We start from the raw sequence: 19,144 nt of genomic DNA on the forward strand, positions 1-19,144 counted from the left end.
TAGTATTTTTAATTATTAAAATATAAAATATGATTTTAATAAAATGTTAAGTAATTTCATTTCTAATTAGTAATTAATTGTTTTATGAATTTTATATTTTAAAATTTGTAATTTATGATATACCTTAAAATTAATAGTTTTATGGTTGAATTATTAAACTACAATTTGACTTAAAAGTTTATTTTAAAATTTTAAAATATTTATATTTTTTATAAATTTTTTTTATTGAACTGACAATTGATTTGATTGACTTGGTGATTGAACCATTAACCCGATAATTCAAAACCTTAAGTGATTTAATGTCGGATCCGGTTCTGATAATTATTATTCCACTTCTACTAATTTTTGCTTGCCAAATTTGGCCGAAAAAATTTTTTTCTGCTTGCCAAAAATCACATATGCTTAAATTCTTTGAAGTCCTTTTATTTACATAGAAAAATACATTAAATATACTATGATTGGGTATAGACATTTAATTTTGCTTTGCCAAAAGTCAGCTATCTTTATGGTAAAAATAAATAACTCTTTCTTTCTCTATCTTGCAAATTATTATTTCTAATGTATTAAGGTTGATTTTTCCATGTCATTTAAGTTAATAGTAATTAAGAGAGATGTTGGTTTGGCATGAAAATATTATCCTCTCAAAATCAAACTCTCCTCTAACAAGAAAATTGATTAGAAATGTTGATTGATGAAATTTGTTGGTTTCAAATTTAAAGCAAATTGGTCTATTGTTAGAGTCGATATACTGTTAGGTTCATGTGAGATTTTTATTTTTTGTATTAAAATGTGCGAATGTTTGCCATGTTAAACAAAGAAATGTCCGCAGAAACCCATGATCATATACACACCCAAAAGGGCTAGAATTCCACAAAAACAATCATTGAGATATATATGCCATTTAAATGTTTTCTTGTAATTTTCTTGTCACAAAAGTGGAAAAAATTCAATGGACTGTAACTTGAGGATGAGTCTCATCAGTCTCTTCAGTCCATTCAGCACCAGGCTCACTCCAAGACCTGGGTCTCATCCCAAGATTGAAAAATATAACCATCTCCAATGACTCAAAAACCTTGCTTTTGTCCAAAAATTCATTGCAAACTCCACTAACTATGCAATAGTTACTATTATATGGTGGCCTATGGTGTGCAGAATGTTGTGACCGCGAGACAAGCACACCGGCATCTTGCAGTGCCACCACCAATGGAGGGAGCTTGCTCTTGGTGCCGTGAGACCAAGCATGAAATTGTTGGCTGAACATGATGCAACCAGCACAGATGCTAACAAATCCTTGAATAACAGGGTCATTGCAAAGAAGATCTATAGGAAGCACTGTGAGAGTTATGCTACGAGCCAATGCATGTAAATTGTTAGCGAACTGGCGCCTGGTTATAGTCCAGGGCCATTTGTGGTGCCCCTGAAATCCTTCAATTTGAGAACCAAAAATTGGAGTTGATGCATCACCATAATTGTCAATACCCCAATGGTAAACCCCAGACAAAAGGTCAGCTAAAATGTACCCAACATAGCCTGCTAGCATAGGTTCGAGCCACATATGTGAATCAACTGCACCCACTATGGCCTTGGCTAGGGAAATGAAAAGCGTGGTACAACCACTTGCCACCCATGCCCGGTGAGACCATGTTGATTGCAAACTTGGGTCATTGAGCAAAGGAGGGCCAGCACTAGGGATGATGGATGTGACCAGGTCTGGTGAAGTCACGTTCTGTGGCTCGATGACTAGCTGGTTCTGGCTAGACCTAGGCTTGGTTGTGGTGGTGGCTGAAGATGTTACACGTGCAATAAAGCACAAACGCGGGCATGTGGGAACATGGGTTAGAGACCTTGATGGGTACTTGTGTTGAGGCAAGGTAGACATTGAAGGGTTGCCTAAGAGAAACTAAAAGTTTAGAGCAATGAGAGAACAATATTTGTAGAGGCTGATAGCATGAAATAGTGGCGATTGGTAAAGGAGTTGGTCTAGTGGAGATTATGCCATGGAATCAAGGTTGTGGTGTGGATTGAGGGTTCGTGGAGTTATGGAAGTCGCTAATGTCTTCATGTGAACTAGTGCTCACAATTTGTTTCAAGTGCTTGCCTTTAATAAGTGAATTTCTGTCGCACAAATCTGTTGAAATCGGGTTCAAAAAGCCTCTAGAAAGAACCATTGCTTACATTTCTACACAAGCATGTTTAAGAAGTCCATAATCATAGCTGTTCATTCTCAGCCATAATTGTAATGCATGCACACTATTATTTTCATATTTTTACATAGATAAAAGCTATTAAATCACTATTTATATCAAAATTAAATAATTATGGGTACGCGATTATTTCGTATGATTTAAGTAAATAAATCATTCGATAGAGCCACCTATTAAAAGTGGTCCATTTGATTTTTCATCATAGGCAATTTACAGCCATAGGATGTGAAGGAAAATGCTATTGAGCTAGAGGATTCGAACTCAATTGGACCATGCAAAATTGGGAGGGGACAAAACATATGACGACAGCCAAAATTAGGTTTTGAGTTTGATCATTCATGACGTCTGAGGTTGTAATAAAGAAAATGATTCGTCCTTTCCTTGGTTTTGTCTATATTATTTGAAACTTCAATTGAAGCTTCCAAGTAGGGCAAAGAATGCAAGCAAAAGATAGCAGCAGCAAAAAGGAATATTCAAGTCCTCAAGCATCTACATAAGATAAGATGCCAATTTTTACAAGAACACCAAAAAGAAAAAAAATTATATTATATAATATGTATTAAATTTGTCGATAACATGACATAGTAATTAATGATGTGGCAATTTAAATATGATTAACTTCTTAAATACTAAATATTTTGCATAAAAACTTTAGTCAACGCATAAAATTACATTCATTCTTTTAATATGTTTAAATGTGACGGACTTAGTGAATTTTTAAAAAATTAAGATTTGAATTTAAAATAATGAATTAGAGAAAATCAAACTCTTTTATCACTTAAACTAACGTAAATAGATATTAACTATTTATTATTGATAAATGAACAATCACCATAGATTTGGACCTCAACCCAAACAGATTATTAAGCATGACCTTATCATTTGGTTGCAAAAACTTCCTTCTTATAAGTGGTTCCTTCCAAGGACCTTCTTCCTCAAAGCTTCTGCCACTTTTTGGTTCCCAATTATTGGCCTGTCATTTTGTTTTGTATGCTTATTAGAAACAGGGAACTGTTGCAATGATAAATTGGTATCCCCACTTTGAAATGAAGTCAAAACCTGAGAAATTTCCTCCTGCTTTCATGGTGTCACAAACATAGAATTTCAAACCTCAAATCATCTCTCTAGTGTTTCACTCTTTTATTCTTTAGGACAAAACTTCCATAAAATTTTTTAGGTGAAATTTGTAAAAATTTTTCTAGTTAATAAAAACTATAATAAGAAATTCAAATCGATAAATTAATAAAGTTCAATATAACAATCAATAATATGTAAAAAAATATTAAAAATATTATTTATAATTTAAATTTGATCAATATTTATTTAACCGTAAAATTTTTGTTAATATTTTAACTAAAAATGTTTATCTAAAAATATATAAAAAAAATTATTAATTTTTTTTCAAAATTTACACACTTAATCTATATAACGAAATCTTTTAATCTATCGATTTTGATTTTGATTTTTAATTTTGATTTAATCATTTCTAATAAAAAAACTTCACAAATTTTACTTAAAAAACTTTATATAAAATTTTCTCATATTCTTCTTCTTCGTCCAAATCATTGCAACATTATTTAAAGAAAAGATATATGAGTTTATATATATTTTTTTGACACATGACATATAGAGTTTTTGTTTTCTGAGTTACAATTAAAGTTTTAATTTGAAACCTTCAAGTTTAGAATTGATTTAGTGCCATTAAATTAATAATTTATTAATAATATGATTTTTTTACTCAAAAAATATAATAAAAAATAAAATAAATGCAAGCCCATCTTTGATCCATATTTTTGTTTGCTTGGTAGGCAGTGGCACACGACACTATTTTGGGCTGTGTGGCCCATAACAATAGGCCTTTTCTTGGGTGCATTGTGGCCCACGACATTGGCATGATTCTTATTTGATTTATTTTAAAAAATTTATTTTTCTAAAAAATATCTTGAATATATTAATATTAGTATTTTTTTTAATAATATTGAGATCTCTTTAAATTTTATTTAAATTAAAACATTCTTTCCATAAAAATATGACGAGATTAAAATTTATGTTCACATTTTTTTAAGAGCCTCTTAATTTTTAAATCAAGAGATGAAAGGCATTGATTAATATTTATATATTATTAAAAATTTATAAAACAATTTTTATATAAATTAAAAATAAAAAATTTAATTAGTACAATAATTTTGATCTTTGAGTGTACAATACTCTAATCACATGGGATTATTATTATTATTATTATTATTATTATTATTATTTTAAAAAATCATGTGGGATTGAGTGTTAGATAGAATATTAAAATCAAATAATTTAGGTGAATCATCCATGATGAAGTGTAGATTCAAAAATAAAATATTAAAAATCACTAATTTGTTATAAAAAATTTTAAATGTCAACACTTTAATTTAAAAAAAAAAAACAATTTATCCCAATAAAAAAGCCAGACATAAGGGAAGAAACAAATCATCATTATCTTTCTTGGTTTATAAATAGTAATATAAAGCCATTTTTCTTGTCTTTCTAAGCCATAACAATTTGGAAAAAAAAAAAAGAAATTTAAAAAAGGACAGTCCTTTATTGCAAGAAACCAAAATAATTGCAATCCAGCCAAAATAATCAAAAGTATTTATGCAACTAATCAAAAACAAAAATACAAAGAAAAAAAAAATCTTATGTTTGGTTTTTCTTTTTAGTTTTGTCATAAGGGAAAAGAAGAGAGGAACTTTTTTTTTCTTTCATTTTCTTAATCATGGCTTCCTTTTCTTCTTTTCTTCATTGCTTCCTTGTTCTCTTCTTCTTCTTTAACGTTCAAGCAGCAAAATTACCGTTTCATCCTCGAGATGTGCTACCTTTATTGCCGAGACAGGTTTCATGGCCGATCCTCAATTCTCTCAGCAGCGCCGTTGACCTTTTGCCAGCCTTTGTTGGCTCTGTTTCGTCCCCAAACCGCGTCGTAAACTGGAAAGGTGCGTGCTTTTATGAGAACACGGCTTGGATGGAGTTCCATAACAAAAGTGGCAGTCAGTTTGGGGGTGGAACTCTCCATATCAAGGTATTCCCTTTGGCTTTTTTCTTGTGTTTTGCAGCGTTTTAGAATCTGGGTATTAAAATTTGAGTTTCTTTTAGGTTTTTGAAGTTTTTTTGGTTTCATGGTATTGGTTCGTTTAAGCTGAAAGTGCTTAATTTGTGGATTCCCTTTTATTTACTTTAGTTTCAATGGATTTATATGGAGAGAGGAAAGTATATTATTTGGGTTATTTTTTGCTTTTCTGTATTTAATTTGTTGAAATTGGGAATATGATTTCACATGTTTCTTCTTTTCCTGGTTTTATAGCTATATGTGCACCTAATTTGATTTATAGTATTTTGGTAAAGTTAGAGGATATTTCTTGATAGAGTTTTCTAATATATGACGTGCAAAATGTTTTCTTATGGTGATGGTAGATTTGGTTATAGTTCTCAAGATTAGAATGATGTGAAAATGATAGCTATGTGCTTATCCAGGTTAGCAAAGCCCATAGTTGGACGTGTATGGATCTTTATGTCTTTGCAACTCCATACCGCGTAACTTGGGATTATTATTTTTTATCTCGGGAGCATACACTTGAAATCAAGGAGTGGGAAGAAAGAGCTGAGTATGAGTATGTAAGTTGCCATTCTCTGTTAGTTTCAGTTAGAACAAGTTTTAGCTTGTTTCAGTCATGCATCTTTCCTGTAAACTCATACATGGTTTAATGTCATATTTAAATTAGGTGAAAAACAAGGGGATATCTATTTTCTTGATGAAAGCTGGGATGCTTGGAACCTTTGAAGCTCTATGGGATGTCTTCCCCTTATTTACAAATACTGGATGGGGTGAGAACTCCAATATTGGGTTTCTTGAGAAACACATGGGAGCTTCTTTTGAAGCACGTCCTCAGCCCTGGGTTGCAAACATGAGTGTTGATGATATACACTCGGGAGATTTCCTTGCAATATCAAAAATTCGTGGGCGATGGGGTGGTTTTGAGACTCTTGAGAAGTGGGTTAGTGGATCTTATGCTGGTCATAGTGCTGTTTGTTTAAAAGATTCTGATGGGAAGCTATGGGTTGGTGAATCAGGACATGAAAATGAGAAGGTAATACTAAAACCCTTTAGCTGACTTTACCAATTGTAATCCCTAAATATTATCTCTTTCTCTCTTTCTCTTTATAAACAATTATCCTTTTGCCACTACTGTTTTCCTTGCTGTACTTTAAATTCATACAATGAGTATTTGCTTAATAAGTTAACCTAGCACTATATAAACACTAAAATTGTTTTCCTTGATTATCTGATTTTTTCCAACTTCAAGTATGCTCAAAAAAGAAAAAAAGGAAGAGCATTGAAATTGAGTAAAGTCAATACAAAACACATTGTTGTATCCAACTATGTTTATGTTATTGTAAATAGATTCTTATAGGTGTTGCTGCACTTAAAATAAGTTTCATAGTGCAGTCAAATCATCCATGCCATAGTTATTATATGACCAAGTTTAGTAACATATCAGGTATAACTATTGATTGGAATTATTGTACAGGTACTTATTAAAGATGCTGAGTATTAGTTTATCTGTTCTTGGTTGTAGGGAGAAGATATTATTGCAATCATACCATGGGATGAATGGTGGGAGTATGAGCTGAAGAAGGATGATTCTAATCCCCATATTGCATTACTTCCTTTGCATCCTGATGTGCGATCCAAGTTTAATGAGACTGCTGCATGGGAGTATGCACTGAGCATGGCAGGCAAACCATATGGGTATCATAACATGATATTTAGCTGGATAGACACCATAGATGGAAATTATCCTTCTCCATTGGATGCTAACCTGGTATTTAGATAATTATTTTATACCTCATGTTAAGATTTTAGTCTATACTGCAAAGTTTCTACCTCTTTTCCCTTCTCCTTTCTCTGTTTCTCTCCTCTTCCTTATGTCTTACTCTAATGATTCCTGCTGCTTTTGATCATGTGGTTGGTCATTTTTGATATTATGTTCTAGTAGATATTTTACTGGTCTTGTTCTTCCTCGTTCTCTCTCTCTCTCTCTCTCTCTCTCTCTCTCCCTCTCTCTTTTAATTTTTTATCTTACAATACCATGCAACTCTGGTTAAAGGAGTGATGTGGAATTAAAGCTTGATTATTTGTATGTCTTGTATTTTTTGATAGTAGAAAATTTTGCAATAGGTGTGGAATGAGCTTATATAGGCCAAAATGCTGTGTTATATCATTTTTGGCACTACAAACAAAACTGCAAAGGGAGGTAAAAAAGCACACAAAGATAGGATGATTAGAAATCCTAATCTGTTTCTTGTATTTTTTGCTAATTGCATTAACATGTTAATGCATATGATTCTTGTTCCGTCTGTGTTGCTGTCTCTCTCTTTGAAAATTGTGCAGTTCATAGGATCTAAATGTTTGCCTGGCGATCATACAGGTAGCTTCTGTTATGACAGTTTGGAGTAAAATGCAGCCTGAATATGCTGCTAACATGTGGAATGAGGCCTTGAACAAGCGACTTGGAACTCAGGTATGGTATCTTTCTTGGTTGGTTAACTAATATGGTAGAAATTAAGTTGGTGGTTTGTTCACTCATAAAAGATAATTTTAATTGTTTGGGATTTATGTCTTGAAGATAACATGCAACTTTCTTAAGTACATGCATGTGAGTTATTTTATGAGCTTCTTAATGATTTGATAGCAGTAGCTTGGCCTAGATGCTTCAAGGACTGATCAGATCTATAGCTCTTTGGTCTTCAAAAATATGAATCTATAACTATTTTTGGTTCTTGTTCAGAAGTTAAAATCAGTGTGACTTATTATATTTTCTTAATCTAATTATGGTGTTTATTGCAGGGTCTTAATCTTTCTGATATATTGGTGGAAACAGAAAAGCGCGGGTCATCTTTTGATGAACTGCTGACTATTCCTGAACAGGATGATTGGATATATAGTGATGGGAAGTCAACATCATGCATTGCTTTTGTCCTTGAAATGTATAAGGAGGCAGGGCTTTTTGATCCAATTGCTGACTCTATTCAAGTCACTGAATTCACGGTGAGCTTATTTTTCAGTAAAGTCTTTGTTTAGGGTGATAGGATTTCCCTTTCAAAATACGATCTTTCATTTATATACGATCTTTCATTTATATGTACAACAAGCTCCTCTGAGTAGTTTATGATGCAATCCGTTGTTGATTGAATTGGTACTGAAAACACAGATCAAAGATGCTTATACTCTAAGGTTTTTCGAGAATAATTCAAGCCGGCTGCCAAAGTGGTGCAATGATGCAGATGATGTAAAGCTTCCTTATTGTCAGATTCGAGGGAAGTATCGAATGGAACTACCCGGATATAATTCCGTGGATCCATACCCCCATATGAATGAACGATGTCCTTCTATGCCTCCAAAGTACTCTAGGCCACGAAACTGCTAGACAGCTTTGCTTCTGCCAGTGGTCAACCACTACTGTTAGCACATCTATCGTTTAGACCAATTGTATGCAAAGATGCTCAAGAATGTGTTCCATATCAGTTGTAAATATGGTAATTAGACTGGTAGTTGAAGATGTCAGGTATTGGATTGTTTTACATGATAAATATGGAAAATTAATGCGGATAGAATTATGATATCCATTCTTTTGTTCAAATTTTTGGTTTTATGTGGAGCTGCAACTGCAAATTTTGCTTGTTTTATGATGCACATTCGGTGAGTGCTTGTGGAAAAAGTAGTCTTAGCTGCTACATGGGTTTGAGTTTACTCTTATTCTAACATGGATGGGAAACATGTTTGGCTGTCTTGAGTTTTTAAATTTGGAGTATTTAGTTTTTCAGTTGAACAGAGCTAGTTTGGTATTATGATTCTGAGAGTCTTACTATATTTTACAGGCCTACTTAATCCTTTAACTGAATAAAAATTTCTCATCATTTGATCAGCAACAGAAAACTTGCAAGTTTCTTTGAAGCAAGCAAAGATCAGAGATTTCTGGGCCTGATTTGAACTGGTAGGCCTGTAGTTGGAGCAGGCATTGGATGCCTGCTGAAAAAGTTGCCTGAACATATAACTTCCAAGTGAACCGAGTAACCAGATAGTGAATTGAAACAAGGGTTTCAATCCTTGCAAAGTCGTATCCTGGACATATCCGAGGTCCCCCTCCGAATGGAATGAAGTTGTAAGGTGGAATTGAAGCTGGATTCTCAATCTTGTCGGATCAAATTGTGATGGTTCAGGAAATATGCTATCATCCATTTGTGTAATGCCCGTAACCAGAAAATCTTAATACAAATCAGTAAATAATCAGTAAGATAATAGCGAAGAAAAAGTTGAATGGAATGTATGTATGATTTTACTTACTTGCTAGTCCTTTGGAAGAATATATTCACCAAACTTGATATCTTTTACAACTTTCCTGAAGCCACGAAAGATTGGTGGGAATCGCCTCAGGGTTTCCGTGGCAATTGTTAATGCGTATTTCATCTTGGCCAGGTCTTCCCATGTCAGAAGCTCCCCATTAGGCTTGCTCTTTGCTATTTCCTCCTGTTCTGCAACCACAAATCAACAAGCAACCTAATGTCTTAAGTCCCTTTTCTGCAAAATTTTCACCAAAGTTAATCATTCCGGTGCAAGATTTAATTGATTTCAAGCAAGGGTTTTGGAACTTAAATAAGATAATGTTTATATATACCTTGAAGAACAGCTGTGTAAATGGCGGGATCATTAGCTAAAAGGCGCACAAAGAACGTGAGAAGAACAGAAGTGTCATGTCCAGCAACCATGATGAGCATAACATTGTGAATAATCTCAGATATTACTTCTTTATTCTCTGGACCCTTGAACTTGCTTGAAGGCTACTGTTATATCGTGAGAAAGGCAGATTAATTGGTACTGTCCACATTCCTTTTTTCATTTGTTGAAAATCATCGGCAAGTTTGTCCCTTGTGAATCCTCGTTCAAGTCCAAATAGGAGAGAGCAGATTATGTTGAATGTGAGGGTTTTCATCAGTGGTAACACCTATCATGACAGGAACAAACATTATTCGTAAAATGATAGAGTTGTCTAATTTTCTATGGTTAGATGCCATTTTTTCTGATTACTGAAAAGCAAGGGAATGTTGAGTATGCTAAGAAAATTTGCATTAACATACCGTGACTTGTTGCTTGCCATGCCAATGCATCTCAAGGTGTTTCCTAACTTCTTCGTCCATCTGTCCCGTGTACTCCCTCAATGATTCAGGCTTCAAGAATGATACAAGAGCATCTCTAAGGCGCTTATGATCTTCACCAGTCAGTTCCGAAATACACCGATTTCCTAGAATCGAAGTGATTGACTTGACTTGCTGGTTAACAATCGTGCTGTTGTCACCGGTAAATACTAATTTGTTTGCAGATTGACCATAAATGAAAACTGTTGGTTAGCTAAATAGACTCATCTTCGATATTGGACCATGCTCTCTTATCCTTTTCTGAAGCCGTTCTTCTGCAGTGTTGGTTCTCACGGCTCGGAGAAGACAAGAGCTTTGACCTATTAATGGAAGTCCTAGTGAACCTGGTGGAAGCCTATGTGATGATCATTTTCTCCTGGTTAGGAGAAGGAGAATGGGGATAAGAAACAGGAAAATAGCGATGATGCAGTTCATGGTTACGAGGGAGGGAAACTTAGCTGATGGCGTGGGGGAGTGCTTAAAAGTATGGGAAATTCAGGGAGAAGAAATTATTGATCTTCTTTTATTGGCTTTTTATGGAGTGGAACATAGATCTTATATAACATTTTTTTTATTTCATCTGTTTACCTATCATTGGATCTTTAATATTTCCTTTATATGTTAGCAAATGAAGAAAATCTCCTAAACAAGATTCTTCGAGTACTCTTTGGAAGCTTTGTTGGAACCTATAGTTAGGTGATTTTCAAGGCATTTTCAAAGGGATATTATCCTTCTTTAAAATGGATACACTGTTGAATGTTGTGATTGATGTCAATGAAGATACTTCACTTGATAGTGGATTGCATGTAAGTTAAAGTCGAAAATTTGTCAGTGATTAGTTAAATTAGGACAAAATATGGGGTTAAGTGTGTTAAATTCCAGTGCTTTGAACTTGACATTTTGTCATTTGGAGAAAAGAAAACCAGTATTTAGCTTCTGCAGAATCTATGACAAGCCCTGCAGTTCTGGTTCCAAGGAATTCTTGATGTCTGCAAATACATAGAGAATATAGCCAGCTAGCAAATTCATGTTAGGATTTGCATCAAACACTGTATAAACCTGATCTCAGTAGGAAATTAAGTGAATTATTCATTCTAAGAACAAATTTAAACTTCAGAAGAAGAAAATTGCTTAGAAACAACATAATTTAGGTCATCAACCAGGGTTCTTTTACATATAACACAGGCTATGTTTTGCTTCGTACACACATCAGAGTATAGCACATGTGATACAAATAAAATTTGCCAATACAAGCATCTGAGCTTCAATGATCTTGACTGATCTGTTAAAACCGGTAGTCAATGTAACAGTGTCATTCAGCCTTGGCTGGAATATGATTGCCGCCAGTAGCAATTTTATACAAGTAAAACCCAGTCATAAGAGCACTGCAATGAAGTGACATATGAGTTAGTAGCTCTCAAAATTTTGAATGAATGTCAAACTAACAAAAGAAACCTAAAATAAACCCTTCTCCCCAAGCCAAAAGGGGTTGAGAAAGAGAGGCAAGGGGAAAAGTGATAGGGGTCTACAACAGAAATACAAACAGAGGATTTAAGGTTAGGCCGTAAAACCTTTGCATCAGAAACGGAAATAGTATGAGTTAATGATTTGAAAATCAGTTTCTAGTTGAATGTAGATAGATGGCGGATCATAACAACAAAACCATAATGAAAGAATCAGATAATCTGCAGACTTGTATACAAGATATTAAAATGCAGCCTGCAATCATTATGCAATAGGTATGAAAAGAACTGGACATTGTGGTTTGATAGTTGACATCATCGATCCAAAGGAGCTATTTTGTAAGGCACATAATTGGCACTTGTAAGGTCTTAATCGTAAGATATATTTATCCATATGTGAGTTTTGTTAGGTTTTAATTGATGTAAGGATCAATCTTGTGGTGCCAGAAAAAACATAATGAAAAGATTAGCCAGTACAATTATCACAGTCATGATAAAATGTGATATGAAGGTACTAAAGAAGTCCAATAGGAGATTTACTTACCTGATACCAGCAACAATTCCGGCTGGCATAATCTTAGATGTTTGGTAATAACGTTGTCCCATGACCCATGTCAGCACAGCAGCAATAACTGGTTTAAAGGTATATAAATAAGTAAAAAAACAAACTTTTTTTGTGATTAAAAGGGATGATAGAAAGCAACAACCCACAGTGAAAATCAGCTTATCTTTGATGATCTATTTGTTTCTAAAATTGTGTATTAAGAGTGACAATGATAGATGTCCTGAAATATTATATCCCGAAATCTGGCAACAATATTGAATTTCAGATGATGAAAGCCTCTTAACAATACTGCATCAGAGAGCTTTAGGAAGATTAAAGACAGTTAAAGCTATGATAGTTGAAAGAAGCCATTTCAAACCTAAAACAAAGACCATTTTCTTACAATTTCAGCAAGATAATAGTACCACTTTGGATCTACAATACCCAAACTGATTCTTCAATCCCACAATGCAAGACCACAAATCCAAATCCAAAAACAAAACAACCACATCAAGTTTATCTTACAAAGTTCATTGCAACATCAAATCTTTGATCCATAAACTACAAAAGTCAAAACTTTTCCATCCACAACATTTAAACAACAATTAAATTTAGTACCTTTAAACTACAAAATTCATTTATTTCCTAACTCCAAATCATAAAGGTAATTAAACAAAAACCCAGATCAAATTTACAACAAAAAATCATAAAATCAAAGAAAAAGGCAAAAGTATGTAAGAAAGTTGACGTTTTTAAAACGTTACCAGTCTCAAGAACGAAAGCCAAATAAGAGTTCTTTCTCTTCTCAAAAGCCTTAAGACTCAAATATCCAGCAAGAATGAGAACTAATCCAGTGCCTACACCCCCACCAAGTGATGCTGTGCTCCCTTTCTTCAAATACCCAATAACCCCTCCAGCCACAAGGATCAATCCATAAGGGATTGTGAAGCAAAAATCATGCATTTTGGGAAGGTTTTTTTTGCTTTATTTCTTTTTCTTCAACTGGGTTTCTTTTTTTTCTTGAGAAAATTAAGAGTAAACTTGAGTTGAACAGATCAAAGGGAAACAAAATGGAAAATCAAATGGGTTCTGCTTTTGAGTGTTTTGTGGTGAAAGCTTTTTCTAAACACTTCGCTTTTTTCTGGCGTGTGGAATTTTCCGTTGGTCAAAGGCTCCAATGTTCTAACTGCTTTTATTTTGTTTATTTTCAAGATTTGCCCCTAACTTATTAGAAGTTTCCAAATTTGCTTCTCTATTGTTTAAGCAATTTATTTGAGAGGGTGGTGCTATTTGCACCCTAACTTTCCTCTTCTTATGCTCCTTATATTAATATTCATAATTTATTTAAATTAATTTAAATAAAATTTAAATTTAATTTTATTATTATTAAATCAAGTTCAAATTTTAATAGTTTGATTTAGTGATTAAGTTAAATTCGAATATTTTTATACTTAAATTGAATAATTTATGAATCTAATCAAATTTTTATATTTTAATATATTTTAATTATTATAATTAATAAAATATTTTGAATTCGAACTCAAGTACAAATAATCAAATTTTTATCAAATATAAGAATCAAACTTATTTTTACATATTAATCGAGCCTAATCAAATAAGTTAAATAACTTGATTTTTATTAAATTGAGTTCGACCTAAAAAAAATTTCAATCAAATTCAAATTGAATTTTGAGTCATAAATTTCGAATCGAACTTACACTCGAATTTAATGCTATATCAACTGAAAGTTGATCGATTACACTCTTACTCAATACATCTCAAACTCAAAACATAAATTTATGAAAAATCCAAACACCCTATTTCCTCACACCACATTTTCTCTCTCTTTTCAATCAAAAACCTAAAGAATTTTAAACCCCAATTGGCCAATCAAGCCAAATTTAAAGAAAATTTCACTAAATTAAAGTTAAAAAGCATAAAATCAAAAGTAAATTATTTGTTTTTTTTATTTTTTCGTTATATTTTACTTTTAATTTTATAAGATTTTATGTTAAAATATTTAGATACGAGTCGAAATTTTCGAAAATAAATTTTTTAGAGTTGTTAAAAGTTTTCAAAATTTGATATCCAAAAACTTTTAAAAGCTTTCAAAAATAAAAAATTTTCAAAACTAAATATATAAAATTTAAAAAAATTTTAAAGATGTTTGGACATTTATTTTCAAAAATCTTTAAAAGCTTTTGAAAATAAATTTCTAAAATACAGTATGAAAGATAAAAAAATAATTTATTAAAGGTTAAAATTTTGAGATATACTGAGAAGAAGTTGAGTAAAAATAACATTACTCTATTTTAAAAAGTAGCTATTTTTTTTTAAGAGAACTATTTGTCCAAAATCCAAATCTTTATGTACGACATCGTTTTAACTTTTCTATCAGACCCAAATATCAAGGCCTTGGGGTTTAAGAAAGGGCTATAAAATGCAAATGCAAAAGCAAAATGGCAAAAACTAGCGCTGAGAGCTCGTCAAATGCTAATCCATTTTCGGACCCGGATCCGATCTCCAAAGCGAACCAACCCATTCAATCCATTTCCCACTCCTTTACAAAGCCAAATCCCCAAATCCTCAAAAACCCTAAAAATGTCTACAACGCAATCAAATCCAAAACCAAAAAGACCCACATGTCCATCTTGCTCCAAACCCACCCGAGTCTGCCTCTGCTATAGGATCCGGACCTGGAACCTTGACAATTCTGTAAGTGTAACCATTCTTCAACACAGTTCAGAAAGAAACCATCCTTTGAATTCTACTAGAATTGCAAAATTAGGACTCAAAAATCTCAATGTAGTCACTGTTTTTGAAGTTGATTTTGAAGCCCGGTTTGAAATCAGGTTGTTGGAACCGGGTCATGAGTCGGGTATGGGTCGGGTTGGATTGGAAAGTTCTGGGTTTGGTCAAGTGGGGGGAAAAGAAGAGACGCAGAAAGTTGGTTCTGAGAGTTTTGATTTTTCCGTTGAGGGAAATGGGAAGTGTCCATATGAGAAAAGTAGGGACTTAATCGAAAAGAATGAAGAATTTAGTTTGGAAACAGATGTTAGTAGGAGTGCGGGAAATCCTTTAAAAGGTTTGAATTTTGTGGAGAATTTAGATGTTTCTAGTGGTGATGAGGTGTTGTTAGAGTTAACTGGTAGAGAATGTGCTAATGCAAAAGGTTCATTGGACTTGATTGACAAAAATGGAGACTTTAGTTTGGAAAATGATGTTAATAGGAGTCGAAAAGCGGGTAATTCTTTAGAAGTTTTGAATTTTGTGGAGACTTTAGATGTTTCTAGTGGTGATGAGCTATTGTTAGAGTTAACTGGTGGAGAATGTGGTGGTGTAAAAGGTTCATTGGCTATGAAGAATCCTTGTGAGAAGTTAGGGAAAGGGTCTAATTTGGATGGTAATTTGTTAAGTGAAGCTGTTTTAGATGACAGAACTGATTTTGCTCAAAATGGAGCCACTTCTAATGATAGAGAAGAACCTGTCATTTGTGCTATGATGATTAAGTATGGACGTATTTCTGATCTTTCTCATATTTGGAAGGTGGACATACATGGGAAGAAGCCAAAGTTTGATCACATTTTGGCCTCTACGACGGCCAGGGATGCTTTGGCAGGAGGATTTGTTGTGAAAAAATTTGGAAGGCGGAAACTGGATGGGAAAATGGAAGTGGAAGAGAATGAAGAGTTTGAAGTCAAGGTTCCCCCTGGATCTGTGCTTCTATTCCCAAGTCAATATGCAGTTGGAGTTGATGACCTTAAGTGTATGAATTTTGAAGTGAAGAATTTGATTGTTTTAGATGGGACATGGTCCAAGGCTGGGAGAATTTACAATGAGAACCCCTGGTTGAAGCTTTTGTCACATCTGAGGTTGGATTTGGACAAGATGAGCTTGTATAGTGAAATAAGGCATCAGCCAAGGGCAGGATGTTTGTCAACCATTGAGAGCATTGTGTATACCTTGAAAGCTTTGGGAGACAATGTTGATGGATTAGATAATCTCTTGGATGTTTTTGAGTCCATGGTTGGGGATCAGAGGCGACTAAAGGATGAAAGGTTGAGCAAATTCCCTAAAGATTGATTCTACTAATTTTGCATTTTCAGTTAGTTGATATATGCAAATTTGCCAGTGATTGAATGTATTGTAACAATGAAATATCCAAGAACTGTTTTTCGCAGTCGGGTGAGACTTGTTCGTTATCATGTTTGTTTCTGTTTCATGTAGCTTTCGGCTTTCCCCATAGCCACAACCTGCAATTCCCTTGAATCAAACAAGTCTAATGTTTAACACCAGCAGCCGATGTTTGGATATGTTATGCTAGCTTTGCAAAGATTCATCAGGTGGTTTTTACCGATAAACTTATCAATGAAAGAGCTTGATGTGATGATGACATGAATCCTCTTGAATGAAACCAAGTCAATGTTGCATATTGATCAGCCCATATGAGAGGCCTTGGCAAAAGTCTCAGGCGTAAATGAAAAGAACCAAAACTAAGGGGCACCGATTAAACAAATAATTAACTATCTATAATTACCAAAATACCCCTCATTGAATTGCTGGCTTTAAAATCACCCTCTTCCATAGCCAAACGCTACCGTTAGCAGCCAATTTTTCCTTCTTCCAGAACAATGCAAAAGCACCTTTCACGTCCATTCTCAAACCCACCAAAGCCCTACCTCTCTTATTTCTTCTCCCACTCTGTCTCCAAAACCACTTACGACCCTCCATTTTCCCCTATTTCCAAATCCCCAAAACCCAAAGGTCCCAAACCAAAACTCCCCGACACTACCCCCAACCCAAACCCTCCTCCTCCTCTCAAGTCAGACCTCCCATTTGACTTCAGGCACTCGTACTCTGAAACCGACCCGAACCTTGAACCCATTGGGTTCCGAGAACCCAAGAGGTTTTCTCCATTTGGACCTGGCAAGCTTGATAGGGAATGGACTGGGACTTCAGCCCCTGCCCGAGATGAAGTGAATGGTTGTCGAGTCGAGGAGGAGAGGAGACGGGTTCTTGGAGACCCACTTACGGAGGTGGAAGTTGGGGGGCTGGTTGAAAAGTATCGGCATAGTGATTGTGCTAGGCAAATCAATCTGGGTAATTTTCTTGTCACCTCTTCTTTACTTAAAGCCTTGTTTTTTCAATAAAAGTTTGAAACTTTTTCATGCATTTTGATGTTTTTATATGACAGGGAAGAATGGGGTCACTCACAACATGTTGGATGACATTTACAATCATTGGAAGAGAGCTGAAGCTGTGAGGATCAAGTGCTTGGGGGTGCCAACTCTTGACATGGACAATGTCTGTTTCCACCTTGAGGTTTGACCTGAAAACAGTCTCCATGAGTTTGATGGTGTGTTTTGATCTTGTAAGGAGTATTATTAGCTGATCTAGATGGTAATATTTCTGTAGGATAAATCTGGGGGGAAGATCATCTACCGCCACATAAATGTCCTCATTTTATACCGGGGTCGAAACTATGATCCCAAGAACCGACCAGTCATACCTCTTATGCTATGGAGGCCTTATGCTCCTATATATCCGAAGCTTGTGAAGAATGTTGCTGATGGCCTGACATTTGAAGAAACCAAAGAAATGAGAAACAGGGGACTTCACTCTCCTGCTCTTATGAAACTTAGTAAGTGGTTTTTCCCAGAGGTATTTCTAGCTTGATCTTGAATCTTGATGTAGTAATGATGACTTAAAGTAAGTCATAAAGTGAATACTTATGCTGCAATTTTATGATTAGCAAGGAATGGAGTGTATGTAAATGTAGTGGCAAGAGTCAGGGAGGCCTTCGAGACCGAAGAGGTAGTTAGACTAGACTGCACCCATGTTGGTACCAGTGACTGCAAAAGGATAGGCGTGAAACTAAGGGTATGGCTCCTGCTTTCTAGTTGATTTCTGGTACTTACAAGCCTTTTTAGGAGAAATTTTAATGTTCTTTAATTCAATACTAATTCCCAGGGTTTGTTTCTTTTTTTCCTGTAAATGCAGGACTTGGTTCCTTGTGTACCTATTTTATTCAAGGATGAACAGATTATACTCTGGAGGGGAAAGAGAGATCAGGAACTCAACTCTGACATTTCAGATGCCAATGAGAAATCTCTGGATGCATAGTTGAGGTTGCAAACTGGAAATCTGAGACTGTTACGAACTGGTGGTCATTTATCATGGGGAAACATCAACACCCTAAGAGAGGAAAAGAGTTGGATAGTACGCTCTGAGGCCAAGGTTTGTTGGATTCATTTCTTGTTGATTCCGTTGCCCAGAGAAGCTATCGTTGCTTTCAGCATCGGTGCATCAGTCAAACTGCAGTCCAGGCATAAGGTAGCGTGTATTGACCTTGTACAAGTTTGTCATTGTCATGAGATGTAAAAACTTGTCGTTGTGTTTTAAACCTAGTACAATTTTGGAGGTTTGTTGCCCCAACAAGAATCAACTGTTAATGAAACATTGGACTAAGAAAGTTGATGCAATCCCTTTAGATTGCAAGTATGGCAAGTCCTTCATGGGCTGCAGATGACATGAAACATAATTCAATGGTCAATGTCTGTAGATTCATTGATGCTTTACATGCCTTTTAGCTCATGTTGTACAATGAAATGAGCCTCTCTCACCATAAATCATCTGCTTTGGCGAATGCAAGACTCCATCTCAAGTATTAGTACAACAACAATCAATTGATGCTACTATCAAACGAGGCA

At 34.5% G+C, this 19,144-nt stretch overlaps 4 protein-coding genes and 2 pseudogenes across 8 annotated transcripts; 3 read left to right on the forward strand and 3 right to left on the reverse strand.

Moving 5' to 3' along the window:
* Window positions 1-866: 866 nt before the first annotated feature.
* Window positions 867-2,175, reverse strand: LOC149511746 (fatty acid desaturase 4, chloroplastic-like). Its single transcript, XM_089754533.1, has one exon. The coding sequence runs from the start codon at window positions 1,877-1,879 to the stop codon at window positions 947-949; it is 933 nt and encodes a 310-aa protein (XP_089610659.1). The 5' UTR covers window positions 1,880-2,175; the 3' UTR covers window positions 867-946.
* A 2,543-nt stretch (window positions 2,176-4,718) lies between these two features.
* On the forward strand, window positions 4,719-8,875 carry LOC111276134 (inositol-1,4,5-trisphosphate 5-phosphatase). Of its 2 annotated transcripts, XM_089754656.1 has the most exons (7): window positions 4,719-5,256; window positions 5,709-5,849; window positions 5,957-6,322; window positions 6,812-7,057; window positions 7,664-7,756; window positions 8,083-8,283; window positions 8,447-8,875. In XM_089754656.1, exons 1-7 carry the CDS (start codon window positions 4,954-4,956, stop codon window positions 8,660-8,662), a joined length of 1,566 nt encoding a protein of 521 aa, XP_089610782.1. In that variant the 5' UTR covers window positions 4,719-4,953; the 3' UTR covers window positions 8,663-8,875. The 2 variants fall into 2 exon arrangements, with proteins under 2 accessions (XP_089610782.1, XP_089610783.1); XM_089754657.1 differs by lacking the exon at window positions 6,812-7,057.
* A 1,158-nt stretch (window positions 8,876-10,033) lies between these two features.
* Window positions 10,034-11,006, reverse strand: LOC111275690 (taxane 14-beta-hydroxylase-like; annotated as a pseudogene).
* A 533-nt stretch (window positions 11,007-11,539) lies between these two features.
* On the reverse strand, window positions 11,540-13,531 carry LOC111275693 (protein FATTY ACID EXPORT 5-like; annotated as a pseudogene). The gene is made up of 3 exons (XR_016333759.1): window positions 13,199-13,531; window positions 12,435-12,522; window positions 11,540-11,812 (listed from the first exon to the last, which is right to left on the reverse strand). The product of XR_016333759.1 is annotated as a protein FATTY ACID EXPORT 5-like (transcript).
* Window positions 13,532-14,905: 1,374 nt separating this feature from the next.
* LOC111275689 (RNA-binding CRS1 / YhbY (CRM) domain-containing protein) lies at window positions 14,906-19,008 on the forward strand. Of its 3 annotated transcripts, none has more exons than XR_016333758.1 (5): window positions 14,906-17,534; window positions 17,629-17,756; window positions 17,850-18,095; window positions 18,187-18,314; window positions 18,435-19,008. XR_016333758.1 is itself a non-coding variant. In XM_022861185.2 (5 exons), the coding sequence occupies exons 1-5, from the start codon at window positions 17,066-17,068 to the stop codon at window positions 18,555-18,557; spliced, it is 1,074 nt and encodes a 357-aa protein (XP_022716920.1). In that variant the 5' UTR covers window positions 14,906-17,065; the 3' UTR covers window positions 18,558-19,008. The 3 variants fall into 3 exon arrangements, 1 of the variants encoding a protein (XP_022716920.1); XR_016333757.1 differs by having other exon boundaries at window positions 18,191-18,314; XM_022861185.2 differs by having other exon boundaries at window positions 17,850-18,075.
* On the forward strand, window positions 14,925-16,776 carry LOC111275687 (DTW domain-containing protein). The gene has a single exon (XM_022861183.2). It carries the CDS (start codon window positions 14,925-14,927, stop codon window positions 16,515-16,517), a length of 1,593 nt encoding a protein of 530 aa, XP_022716918.1. The 3' UTR covers window positions 16,518-16,776.
* Window positions 19,009-19,144: the final 136 nt, after the last annotated feature.

Source organism: Durio zibethinus, chromosome 25 (genome assembly GCF_047325235.1).
Source record: "Durio zibethinus cultivar Kanyao isolate XHJ-2024 chromosome 25, ASM4732523v1, whole genome shotgun sequence".
Classification (NCBI taxonomy): Eukaryota; Viridiplantae; Streptophyta; class Magnoliopsida; order Malvales; family Malvaceae; genus Durio; species Durio zibethinus.